Genomic DNA, 14,479 nt, shown 5'->3' with positions numbered 1-14,479 from the left:
ATCTCTCAGTTTCTCTCATCTGCACACCATTTGGATTATGTCATCTTTCTTGGCAAAGGGCACATTCTGTGAAAGGGTAATCATGTTATATTGAGGAAAGGGTGAAAATGATGGTAAATAATTTCTTTGTTATCCCAGATTGGACCAGAAGAAAAAAAACGAATGTTGGATCAATTATTTTTGCTTTGATTTCTTCTGTCCAGGGTTTCTGAATTTGTTTTCTGATACAAATGTCTAATCTATGCAAATAGTGGCTGTTTGTATAATTTGCTTCTTTTTAATTTCTATAGCTTATAATTCAACATATCTATTCTGGATCCATTTTCCCTGAGGTACAGAAAGAAGTTTGATTATCCAGCTTTATAGCTCTGGGACTTGAGAAAATACTCCACACTATTATTCTTTATTATAAACACTTAGTTTATTGAGGGGATTTTAAAAATACATACTGGGAGACACAGATGGCAGAAATCCTACCAATACAACTCCCCTTTTCTTAAAACCATCTCCCATCCCTCCTCCCTCTCTGCTTCCCTCTCTCCAGTCATGTAGCTTTCCTTCTCTCTTTTCTCTTCTATTTTTTTCATTTTGTCAATTTTTTTTTTTTTTTTGTCTAGCTAGTCATTCGTTATATACTACCTATGTCTTTTTCATGTACCTAGCTGTTTATCCATTTATTTGTGTTACTTCAGAAATAATTCCACTCTCCCATAAATCCTTATTTGACTCTTGGCAGTTATAGTTCACTTTGTGCTCACAGTTTCTGCTGCTTGTACAAAAGTGTCATTCGATTTTCTTTGCTGTCTGTGAACTGCTGCCATCAAAATTGCAGTCTAATCTCTAGGTGAACAGCTTATAATGTATCATAATCAATACTCCAAATTTGCTCCCTAGGATGTGACATAAAGAAGTCGAGCAAAACGCTGCAGATTTTCAGCAGTGAAGTGCAAACAGTCATTCTATGTTGATGGTTTCAAATTCAAGGTCAATTTACACTTTCATACATCTGCATTATTCTCTCTTTCACTCTCTTCTTAAATTCATATTGAATTTATTCAGTGCTAGGCTATCCAAATTGCTGAAATGGAGGGCCAGTCAATATTGGAATAGAAAACTATGTGAGCATATTTCAAAGAGAGTGTATGGGTTGTAAATGAATTTTTTAAAAATCACAAGTCTATAAGATAAAAAAGTACTACCGAGTGAAATAGGTAGTAAAGTTTTCTACTGTCTTTTTGAAAGATAAAATTGATTGAATGAAATGATACATATTATTTTTTTCTCACAGTTACTGACACAGATAGAGAGGTAATATTATGATTCCCATTCAGAATAAGTAAAGGAAACGGATACCTGACATTAAACTTTTCTGATATCCTTTTTGGTTTTTTAATCTCTGCTGTACTTTAAATCCATACAGGAAGCCTTCCTAGAAAATTTTATATGCCTAGCTTCTGCTGCTGCTGTTGGGCCCATCTGTCAACAACCTTTCAACTCACAGATAGTACGTATTTGAGTCTGTGGGTGGCTAGCTCAGTTTGAGAGTACATTTCAGAATTCTTGCCTGCATTACATAATAAACTTAACATATTTCATTCCCTCATAGGTAAATACATTTTTTAAAACATGACAAATTTAAAATAGAGGCAAATTATCTATATACTTTTTTAACATTTCACAAGTGTGAATGATACATGCTATGAAATACCACAATATTTTCTTTCTGTCAAGACACCATTTTGATTCCTTTCTAAAAACTTTTAGTCTCATAGGAAATTATTTTATCCTAAAACCTTTCAAGCTAAAATAGGTTGTGGTTTATTTTTTCTTTTTGGATAAGGAATTATTTATGTGTTTTAAATATAAATTCAGATTTTATATATGAGTTTAAAAAGTAACTGTATAAATTTATTAATGCTATTAAATTCGCTGCTTTCTGTTTTAAATATCTTTCCTGTGGACTTTTTTCCTTGCACAGGACACTCTAAATCTGTAGAGATCCTCTTGCATCAATTAAAAGGCAGTCCCAAGGGTTCCTAAATGTGTAGGGAATTCTATTCCCACCACATAGATGTAATTGTAAATATCCTCTCCTGAAAAAAAAAAAGAGTCCCTGATTTAAAAAAGGATCATTAAACATAAGGGGAACAACCATTTGTAGACGAAAGGGACAACTGGGAAGATGTAGTTCAAAGTTATAGTTTAAAATATTGGGGTCATAGAAGTATGCAGCTGTTGTCACAATGAAGGAATTTTCTTTCATATTTTCTTGTTCAGCATCTTTGAAATAGGGATCATTAAATAATGCTTTATTTAAATTCTCTATATGCCTATTGACAAGAAGAAGCAAAACTTCTCACAGAAAGCATTATCTTTTAAAATAGGAAATCATGATTTGTCATTCATTCTCAACTGTATCTGTTGACTAAATCCATTTTCGCCTACTTACACCAAAAACAAAATCTGAAGTGAAGAAAACTGAGTACATGATCCATACACATATCTAATAAAATAGGAATGTGCACTTTTTGACAAGCTTATTCAGAACACATTCTGATAGAAAATTCCATTTGGTACTCTCAGTAGGAAAAGTAGGCTTTTAAAGGAAACCTTTTATTTCATGACTATCACCAAAATAACAATTACAAGAAAAATAGGGATAAAGCATGAAAAAAAAGCAGCTTAGGACTTGTCATGGAAGTTTGAAATCCAGTTTTTGCCCTGTTATTTGATTTGAAAAATTAATCCTGGTAATCCTTTTTGATGTTCACTGTTTCCAGGATGAGTTATACAGAACAAAGACTAACTGATATACCCAGAAGATTAGCTTACAGTGATGTTGTATTCTACTGGGAATGATTCTCCAATGGCCACTTTATACTTTTTCCCGGGCTATGGGAATTCGTTAATATCTAGAGAATAGACTTAAATAAAACCATTGTCTCAACCAGCAGGTTTACGCAACCATCCTGAAATGTTTTAATTATTGTTTTCTTTTCCTTTTTAATTAAGAGACCAGAGGTCAAGCAAGCCCACTGAGAGCCGATCGCAGCCTCAGTAGAAATTTAAAGGAAACCTTAATGATTGGATTTGCTGTTTTCTCTTTTGTTTTGCAGAACCAGAAGAGTGTGTTAATTGCACAGATGAATGCCGAGTGCTTGGTCATTCTGACAGGTGTTGGATGCCACAGTTCCCTGCAGCCAATCAAGCTGAAAATGCAGATTACCGCACAAATCTCTTTGTACCCACAGTTGAAGCTAATGTTGAGACTGAGACTTACGAAACTGTGAATCCCACTGGGAAAAAGACTTTTTGTACATTTGGAAAAGACAAGCGAGAGCACACTATTCTCATTGCCAATGTTAAACCTTATTTAAAAGCCAAACGTGCCCTGAGCCCTCTCCTCCAAGAGGTCCCCTCAGCATCAAGCAGCCCAACCAAGGCATGCATTGAGCCTTGCACCTCAACAAAAGGCTCTCTGGATGGTTGCGAAGCAAAACCAGGAGCCCTGGCAGAAGCAAGTAGCCAGTACTTGCCCAATGACAGTCAGTATCTGTCGCCCAGTAAGAAACCAAGAGACCCTTCCTTCATAGCTTCTGATCAGATGGCAAGGGTCTTCGCGGATGTGCATTCTAGAGCCAGCCGGGATTCCAGTGAGATGGGTGCTGTTCTCGAGCAGCTTGACCACCCCAACAGGGATCTGGGCAGAGAGTCGGTGGATGCAGAGGAAGTCGTGAGAGAAATTGATAAGCTTTTGCAGGACTGCCGGGGAAATGACCCTGTGGCTGTGAGAAAATGAAAAAAAAAAAAAAAAAAAGGCATTGGCATTTTCTTGTCTCTTCTGTTGATTTAAAAATGATCCCTCCTGGTGACAACCCATTTTACAGGGATGAAGAAAGACCAATGCTGCTTTAAGGCTTTTAGTGACCATCTGAAGTGCCCACAAGTATGTTCTTTTCACTGCTGTTTCTTTTTCAGAGATAACAATGGTTTTGTTTTGACCAAACTTATATTAGGACAGAATTAATAATGCTCAAAGAGAAAAGAAAAAAAGAAGAAGGAGAGAAGAAAAAGGAGGATGAGGAGGCGAGTTACCTTTTGACAATCTGTTAGGAAGGTATGCAGTGTGAGAATTGAAGTATTTCTGATCGCTCTAAGACTGTCCTCCGTGATTGATGCTGACTTAACTGTTTATCTATAAACCCCATACAAAGCAGGGTCATAATTTGTGATCTGTGGTGGATTTCTAGCAGTCATCATAGGCTTCTACTGAAAGTCCCAAAAAGACCTTGCAGTAGTCCAAGCTACACCAAACATTAACACATATTTGTGGTAAACATTTCTGTATAAAGTTACCTGCCACACATAAACACAAAGAACATTCCATATCATTAGTCGAAAAAATTTTAAAAACTTGGTCATTTGTAAGACACCTCATGTCGTATAAAAGTTAAATGTAAAAAGATAAAGTCCATTTTGTCCTGCACACACGTAGACTAATTCACTTCATGAGTGGAGAAGAAAATTTAAAGTGTTTAAATGCCGCGTTAGCATTTTAGTGTCCAACAAACATATAAATAATGATGGCTATGTTTTAAATTTGGTTTAGAAAAGTTCTGAAAAAATAGTTTCCATTGAGTGATAATATTCAGAGAAAATTGACATGATTAATATGTTTTATTCATTGGTGGACACTAAAATAGCTCAGGAAAGTGAAAATGTCTTAGACATACACAAATCACGTGACCATTTAAATGTGCAAATGTAAGAAGATTCAATGTGTTTACATCAAATGACATATTTTTATTGATTTATTGCAGATTCAGTGCATATGAGCCAAATTGTTGAGTGTATAAGAGCTATATTGTGTATTTTATTAAATTAATATATAGTTGTGTTGCAAAAATATTTGGGCTTATATTGTAAATGGCAAGTGTTGCCTCGGTAGCTGTCGAACTCTATGAGTTTTGTTTTTTCCTGCTTCCTTTTCCCCATGGAGTGTGGGAAGCAGTGCCTCAGAGCAAAGTCTCTTGTTTAATGTATAGTCTACCAAGTACTACAGTACATAATCTGTTCAAAATGTGTTTGAGTGAGCTGATGGAGCTAACTGAAAGGTCAAAAAATACATCCGTCAGTCATGGTTATGTGCAAGTCCTTGTAGAAGCTTTTATTAAAGTCATGCTAAATCACAAGAATTACATTTGTACTAATATCTGAAACTTTTTCATGTTTTTTCAATAACATACAGCTTCTGCCCATGTAGATATCATGCTGTTGATTGGTTCTCAAAAGTATCTTAAGTGGTTCAAGATGTGCGTTCCCATTATATTTCAGAACCATGAACAATGCTTTCATGCATGTGTGGTACCAGCACTGGTTACTTACATTGTGTAGTGTTTTTCAAGAGGTCTGGGTCTTAAAATGTTTTTCCTTTTTCTCAATGCTTTTCTGCTTCTTTATACTGGCGTCCTTTGAGAACAATACACCTTCTACTCCTTCATTTGGTCACACCTTTTCTTGTGACATTTAGCAAGTTTCAAACTTACTTCCATATGAGGCTAGGAAACCTCGAATTTCAGGAATTGGGAAAAATAAAATTAGCACTTGCAGAAGTAACAGCAGATGGGAAAATGCCTTGATTGACATTTTCCTTCAGCATTTCAATTTTTTGGCATTTTACAGCTTCATGACAAACAGTTTCCAGCCCATACCTTAGAAAATGTGGTGCTGAGTTAAATAAAGGCTGTTTGTGCACTGGAGCAGAAAAATGCGTTATTTACAAACTGGTGGAGAATTCTGTGCCTTCTTTTCTGGCCACCAAGCCAGTGTAGAAACAGCATAAATGTCATAACATCCTTATATCAAAAAACACAAACAAAAGCAAAAACAAGTATTGAACTGAATTAAGTTTTGTAATTTTAAACCTCAAAAAAATTCAACTGAAAATATTTCCATCAAATGCCGTCAAGATTTTAGACTGTACCTCGTTTGCAAAACTGCTTCGAAAGGGAAGAGTGGACATCTCCCATCAGCCTTATTCTCTTGAGAACTGTATTTGGTTCCTAGTAACAGCCTTTCCAAAGCTCTACTCTTGGTTTTTATTATTTGTAAATGTTTAAATTAGCAAAGAAGGGATCTTGTACATGTGAAACCTAATTGACTCTCTATATTTTGGACAATTTATGTAACTGAAATGTGTTGTCTCTGTTATATGATGTTATTTTTTGCCAGGAGACTACAGGTTGATTTAGCTTGATAGCTGAAATTTGATGGAAAACTGATTTCCATTTAGTCTTACCAAGTGTTGCCCCTCTCTTACTAGACGGATAGCCACTTAGTAAAAATCTAAGGCAGTATGTAAGTGAAATCAACCAAGAGAGTAGGATTTATTTTTAAAAACATTCTTAACACTGAGTAACCAGTTGTTCAATTTATTATATGAAGACATTAAAACACTATAAGATTTTAAGAATTGGTTGTGCCAATGTGTGAGGGATTTATCTTTAGGCTCTCTGTCACCAGTGATTTACTAGTGTTAGCTGTTTAACACATTATCTGTATTTAGTAGAGATTACTTATTTACAAGTTGGTGGTAATTCAGCAGTCAGGACTCGAAGCTTTTATGGTTGAGTTGAGGGAATTTCGCTTTTGTTCACTTGGCTGGCAACTGCCTTTATCACAGACCTCTGGTGCTTGGCTTCCATGGAAGTCTACGAGATGCCAAAATCACCCCTTTGGGGAGCAACTTGATCTAAGGGGTGATGCATGATCAAACAGTGATATTTCAAGGGGTTTCAGCATAATTCAGAGTACAAAAAAATTGTCTTAATTCACATCCTCCAAATACTAACCCCTCAGAAAAATCCCACACATTCAAAATGAATAGTTTGATAATACTTTATCTTTTAGGTCCTTAAGTAACTGAAGTCAAGCACAGAAAAAGAATTTATAGAAATTTTCATAAGAAAGTCAAAGCTCTAAAAATTGTTTACTGATGAACTCAAAAAAATCAGTAACAAAACAGTCTTTTCATTAAATGTTAATAACGAAAGATTTTTTCATGAAAGCTAAAAGTAGTGAGAATCAGTGTTAGTTATAACTATGCCAAAGTAAACATTAAAGAGACATATCATGTAATTTCAAAGAATGCTTTCATTTTATTTCTTAACCTGACATACTTAACGTTATTGCAGGCAATATACAAAGATTGGCTCACTATTCCATAAGTTAATTGAATTCCTGGTTGGGAAATTGACTTGTTTTGTTTTCCTAAATTAGCTGAGATCTTGTAAAACATGACTTCCCTTTAAAGGATCTAGGCACTGCTCAATTTAAAAAATGACACCATAAAAAAAAATAGTCATGTATTAAGAGAGCAGTATGCTTTATTAGAACCAGGTTAAAAGCTGTTTGTTGCCTAATGGAGTAGAAGTTGCTGAGGTCAACAAGTAGACTGATATCTGGCATAATATATGCCCACTCATTATTGTCTAATTATATTCTTTTGACAACAGACAGCATTTATCAGGCATTAACTCAAATGAGAGTTTTGGCTATCAAGATATGTTGATTCAAAACATAATTGAAAGAGACCTGATTAAAGTCTGACTTTCTTGGCCCCAGTGTTTTGCAGGTTGGCTATTCCCATTTATCAGCCCCATTACTCCATAAAGTTCTTAGCTGCACCAAGTGATTGGTGAACAAGGACAACAACAACAAAAGCAGCATACATTGTATGGATTTATCTCAATGCTATTGTTTAATGGCTGTGTTCAATGTGACCTATCTGGAAAATGAGGACTCCGAATAAAAAGCTATTACTAATAGTGGCATTGCCTTCCCTTGAATTCATTAACACACAAGTGATGTGTTACACACTGCATACCACAGGGACCCTGAAATTATTTTGGAAAGCAACTGTGGCATCACAACGGTTTTTGCTAGTTATTTGTTTCCTAGTTAAATAAGGTTTTTAAAAAATTTATTTAACAATAATGTCACTAGCTTCTCAATGGGAATGGGTTAACGATATTTCCAATAGCTTAGATAAGTGGGCTAGTCAAATAATCACCATGGAGTCATAGCCTAATCATACTTGTGGCTTTTAATACTTAGAATTGGTTTGAAGATAGTTTGGTACAAGATCCTAAAGGACTTCTTCATAAAAGTCATCTTTATAAGCCCTCTCATAGTCCTACATGACTGATGAAAACACATATTTTTAAATAGCATTTTAAAGTAAATACATGTTTACCATGGCTTCTTAAAATAATGAGCCTCTCTTTCTACTCAATCAACAAACATCTACCGAATTCCCACTGTGTGTTTGCCCTGGGCTACTATGTCCCAGGAGTAAACAGTAAACACGGATAGTGCCTGGGTCACAGTCTGGTGGGAGAAACAAATTGGTAAGTTCTAATACACACTCCTCTTTATAAATTGGGTTTGTTTGTTTGCATTTTTCCTCAGTTACTTCACACATCCCACATTTCTGCCATCTCACTCTCAGTGAGTGGCATCTCTTAAATTACAAACTTACATAATATTCTGCCCATTTAGATTCTTTTTTAATTTTACTTTTCTTCTGACAGTATAGCAGATATCAAGAAGAGTGCATTGTTTTTCCATATTGAAGAAGATCTTTATGACTTAGACCTATTGGGATAGACTAAATGGCTTATCTATTCATTCTTTTGCTCATTGCTTTGTTAACTTGTCTATTTCTTTTCACTGAGCACCACTTAGGTGTCAGGTGCTCTACAAGGATCCTAAGATATGAAGAACTAAGCCAAGTATATTCTGCCCTCAGGGTACTTATAGTTTGTGCCTAGGTGATATACACTAACATGGGAACTGACTTATGTTGCCTTGACGCTATTACCTTTCTATAATGAAAATAACTTCACTTTTAAGAATAGCAAAAGCCTTATGCCTACCATACCATTCACTGCTTTCAAGTGTAAGAGTAGAGCAACCTGTTAATTGACTCACCTGAACCATCTGACCAGGGTTGAGGGAGCACCGAGTTATTCCAATGAAGAACCCTACCTGGCCACACTGCAATTAGGAGGAAGTCATGATGGGTCATATATTACAGGCTTCCTGCATGTCATTAAAGCCCCTCAAATTATGTTTTTTTAGGTAGTTATGTCTGCAAGATATAATTATTTGACAATCATAGAGAACAATTCTTTGTAGGATGTGCAGAGAACAAATGATTAAAGGTCACTATAGCATCAATACAGAACATAGAAATAGATTAGCAAGTCAATAGGCCATCTTCAATCTCTTTATAACATGCTTGTGGAGATCGTTTCACGTGGTTCACCAAGGAAGTATATCATTTTCTGTTCATTTTAGACTATCATTTAGACATTTTACACTACTAAACTGGACACTCATTGTACATTAGGGATTCAATTCTCAGTATTTTTTAAAAAGGATGCAGCTTCTTTTACTGATCCCCCTTTTTAATATTTCAGAAAGTTATCAAGAAATAACTTAGTTTTTTCAAACTATTTTAAATAGTAATGAGTATCTCACATACAAGGATTGAAACAGAGAGGGAAGATTTCAGAGAGCTTTTGTGTATCACACAGGTTGACTTACCACCCATTAGATCAAGATAAGTATTCTACTTTTTGCCTTACAAATGAAATATTTTACTTCAAGAGGAACAACTTATTATTTGTTCCACTCCTTTTTTCTTATACACGTTAGGTATAGCATTTTAATAAACTAAATTCGATTATGATTTATATTTAAAAATATAGTTTCCTGGGGCCGGCCCCCTGGCTTAGTGGTTGGGTGTGTGCGCTCCACTACTGGCGGCCCGGGTTCGGATCCCGGGCACTCACTGACGCTGCTTGTCCAGCCATGCTGAGGCCGCGTCCCACATACAGCAACTAGAAGGATGTGCAACTATGACACACAACTATCTACTGGGGCTTTGGGGAGAAAAAGGAGAAGGATTGGCAATAGATGTTAGCCCAGGGCCGGTCTTCCTCAGCAAAAAGAGGAGGATTGGCATGGATGTTAGCTCAGGGCTGATCTTCCTCACACAAAAAAAAAAAAAAAGTCTAGTTTCCTGAAGTTACATTACTCAAATTATTTCATGATATTTTTCAAAGATTGTTTAAAAACAAACAACCAAATTTGGAAACTTCTTTCTGTTCACCTTATATAGATTATCATTATGTTTTGTTGAAAATATAGTGTTCAGCACTGCTTATATGAAAATCCTACGTACTTCCTTAGAGGTTTACAGTATCAGGCAGACTGACTAAAAGAATAATTATACAAACCTAAATTAATACTGATAAGTTCTGTTTATAGAGAATTTTCCAATTTACAGAGCATGTTCACAAATTTACAAGACAGAATTAAGAATTCTGAAGCTCAAAGAGGTAAATGGACTTATCCAAGGTCAATTAGCTAGGAAGCCTTAAGCCTACACTTAAAGTAAATTCCAGTTCCTTCACTTGTTCTGGATTTTGTGAATTCTGCAATCTTGCCCTATTCAATATCTTGCCTCTCTGGGATCTAAAATCTATCATCTGAAAAAATTAAATAATGCCAGTAATATGCCTTCTCCTTTATATTGAAAGTCACATCATATAATTTAGATTATCTCTATGTTAATAGTTCATGACATTATTGAATGATTTGAAAAGCAGAGAATAGGGTTTCTTGCAGTCTCCAAGAAAATGAAAAGACACCTTAAGAATGGTTCTTCTCTTAAGATTGCCCTCTATTTTTTATTGCCATCTATAAAGATGTTTCACAATGTTGGTGGTATGTTCTCCAAAATATTCCAGAAGAATATAATGGAACATAAGTTTATCCTTAAATTTGGTATATTCTCACCAGGAAGCAAAATCATACAGACTTTATTGAATTCCTTTAGATCATGAAGTTTTGCATGTACTAAATTGGTGGGATTACAAATTGACTTCTTAGAAATAATTACCTAAACTCTAGTAACGTTGAAGAGACACAAAATATTACATCCATACCTAAATTATTACATACAAACCTAAATTAATACTGATAAGTTCTTATTATTAATCCATACCTATGGATTAATATACACATATAAAGGCATGAGAGTCAAATATTCAAAAGCCAGTATCACAAGATAAAGGAGAGAGGGGAGTTAAGCAGTAACAATATGGCTCAGGGATGAACAGTGCAGTTTATTATTTATGACTTGCCTCATCCACATTGGATAGCACATTATAGCATTGCCTTCTTCAATAATCAGATGAACAAGAGGGATTGCGGTTGCTATCGAAGTCATTTTCAGGCTGGTTAATCAAAAGTGAGGTTGTTCTGATTCTGCCTGAATTTTACTGTGTAAAACATTGTTTAATATCTCTCTTTACAATTTTCAGAAAACCAACCTTATTCCCAAAAGATCCAGAAATAAATTTTAATGTCCCTTTTAACATTAATTAGCTATTTTGTGTTTTGTAACTCTAAATTCAAATAGATGGGATGTGTATTCATTTATTTGTTTTATTATCTCCCAAATATCTCAGTACAACCTCTTTAGCAATATTAAATCATATTTTGATATTATTCTCCCTTACTATTGCAGTTGAAAGACTGTCTTCAATATAATAATTTGCTTTAGGATAAGATTTTTAAACTTTTATTTTACCCTTTCCCCTTTAAAATCTGATTTTTGTTTATATCTGTTTATAATATTAAACATTCTATATGTATCTACTAAGTATAGATGTGACTTGCATGTGACTATTCTCTTATTTGCATCTTCATTTCATAATTTCTGTCAATATCATTAGTATGTACTTTCTCATCTATTTATTTTTCCATTCAATATGTTCATACACATATATATATATCCATATGTCTTCATGTTTATGGATCAATTATGGAAGTAGTGGTCTCATGCAATTATGAAATCAGGTAGAAAATATCAGAACTGCTTTTATTAACTATAGGAAAACTAACAACATTTTTTAGATGTAACCTACATGGAGTGTTAAAGTTGACAAAGTGCATAATAAAATATAATAGGTATACAAGGTAGTAAATAGGTTAGAATGCAGGATCTTAGTTAAAATCTGTATGCAAGAGTGCCTAGCTACTTCATTGAAAGGTTGAAAAAGTGATAGAAAGGGAATCATCTTGCTCTATTATTACTAGTTCCTATACATTAGGAAATCCTCATTTTGATACCTCGTCGTGTGAAATGTTTGGCTTTGATTGAAGATAAGCCCCTTACCTCTGAGATTATGTGTTTGTGATTTCTCAATCTGCATTTCTTCCCCAAACACCTCTCAAATTCAACTATTATACATATTTCATCATTTCTTTCCTTTTGTTTTTTTTTTGTTTGTTTTTTTTTAAGATTTTATTTATTTATTTTTTCCCCCCAAAGCCCCAGTAGATAGCTGTGTGTCATAGCTGCACATCCTTCTAGTTGCTGTATGTGGGACGCGGCCTCAGCATGGCCGGAGAAGCAGCGCGTCGGTGCGCGCCCGGGATCCGAACCCGGGTCGCCAGCAGTGGAGCGCGCTCACTCAACCACCAAGCCACGGGGCCGGCCCTTTCCTTTTGGATAACTGCTCAAATTTGCTCTCTGCTCATAATCTAGAGGAGGAAAGGAAGTCAATGAATGGGTCAGATCTGGCTTCTCTAGTGATTTTCCTTCCTGAGAATGTGACATCTCAATTCAATTCAACACTACTTTATGGAGGCTGTGTTGTATTTTTTAATACAATGGAGCATACAGATATGAACAAAATGCAGTCTCTGTCTCTATAGAATTTAACATATACTGGGAAATGAGGATATGTACACAAATACGGTTTGTAGCTGGCACTATGAGAAAAACGCAAGTTGCAGTGGGCAAAAAAAAAGTAGAGCAAGTGCTTTCAGCTGAGGAAATGAGAAGTTGGGGAGGGAATCAGTAACAGCTTCTTGGAAAAAGCGTCATTTGAATTGTGCATTTAAGGTGGGACAGGATTTTGGCAGCGGAGATGTACAGGAAATGCATTCTGGAAGAAGAGTGAGGCAGTGTGTGCAAAAAGATTTAAATACAGTCAGAATATTTTCTGATTAGAAAGTTAGAAAGGGTTGGAAAGGTGGGTTAGTTCCACTTGGGAATTGTATCGAATGCTGAGCTTAAGGGGTGTCACATGAACGCCTATTCCAAGAAAGAAGAGACTCGAGGACACCTGTGTTAGGCTCACTAGCTGGGAGAGCTCTGTGAAAGCCTTGCGAAGCTGAATGTGAATTCAGGAAAATAACACTAGGACAGCTTGCTGCTGCCTGGTGATCCATTCTTTATAAGATTCTGTCTAATAGCACCTTGTTCTTGGGTTGAGTCCAGCTACCTAGAGGCAATGCCAACTTTGCTGAATCTTGCAATTCTCAGCTTCAAGCCCTCAGCAGAGTATTTATGTATATGTTTCCCACTTCCCAGAAATAATGCTTCCTTTGAAATCTGTAATCACGTTTGAAGATTTGGGAGGCAAAGAGAGACAGAAGAGAAAGGAGAAGATCAAGAGTGTGGATGATTTTCATCCCTGGAAAAGTGGGTTTTTTAACATTCCCAGATTCTCCAAGCATCTCCTAGTATCTGCTGTGTGAATTGTTAGGCAGAATAATTCCATCCCTAACAATTTTTTGTCTGGGTCCACTGTCCCAGGAACCCCTCAGCTGATATAGGTGTCCTATCTTAGTGCTTCCTTAATGTTCTATGCATATCAGTAGAAGGGCTCATAATTATTGATTATTTAGGCACTGAAATAGAGAATAATAACCTAAGATTAGTGGTTGCCAACTGAGGGCAATTTTGCCACGCAGGGATATTTGGTAGATGTGGGGACAATTTTTGTTGTCAAGAGGTGGGGAAGTTGGGTGGCTACCGGCATCTAGTAGCTACTAAACATCCTTCAATGCACAGTACAGCATCCTCCCCAAAAAAGGTTTATCCCGTCAAAAATGTCAGTAATGCTCAGGATTGAGAAATCCTGCCTTAGAGAGAAAGGATATAGTTAAGCAAAGAGGAGTGAACAACATTGGGCTTTGGATAATGGGCATTGACTATTAAATGGATTGACATGTTTTCTTCCAGATTTTCACGTGGAGTCCTGGAAATTCTTCTAAATTATTTAGCACAAGAATTTGTCTCCAACTTCTTGTGGGTATATTCTGCTCTGGAGATTGGCAGTGCCAGTGTCTTCCTGCAGCTGAGAATATTATCTCAAACTCTGATCAGTACCAATAACACATACAATACAAGACTCTCCATCAAGTGAAAGAGAAAGGTGTTGCTTGGGTTGGGTGTTTACTCTTCCTGAAGTGGTCTAAAGTTGATTCCCTAAGAAGTGCAGGTAAAACAAAATTCCCCGGCTATAAAGAGAGGGAAAAGAGTCTGCCTCTGGGATTATCTTGAGGGTCTAGTCTACTTTGCCTTAGAGGTCAATTGGCATGATCAACTTATCCC

At 35.8% G+C, this 14,479-nt stretch overlaps 1 protein-coding gene across 1 annotated transcript in view; it reads left to right on the top strand.

Moving 5' to 3' along the window:
- The window catches only part of PCDH17 (protocadherin 17), a 97,489-nt gene extending 89,679 nt beyond the window's left edge, over window positions 1-7,810 (top strand). Inside the window, exon 4 of the mRNA XM_004433605.3 lies at window positions 3,117-7,810. Coding sequence (XP_004433662.1) covers window positions 3,117-3,799 — 683 coding nt within the window. The 3' untranslated portion in view covers window positions 3,800-7,810. The remainder of the gene's footprint in view (window positions 1-3,116) is intronic.
- The last annotated feature ends 6,669 nt before the right edge of the window (window positions 7,811-14,479 follow it).

This window comes from Ceratotherium simum, chromosome 10 (assembly GCF_057802395.1).
Source record: "Ceratotherium simum simum isolate JZ-2026a chromosome 10, ASM5780239v1, whole genome shotgun sequence".
NCBI classification, from domain to species: Eukaryota; Metazoa; Chordata; class Mammalia; order Perissodactyla; family Rhinocerotidae; genus Ceratotherium; species Ceratotherium simum.
Note: the sequence above shows the minus strand (reverse complement) of the source record. Positions and strands in the feature narration are given on the sequence as shown.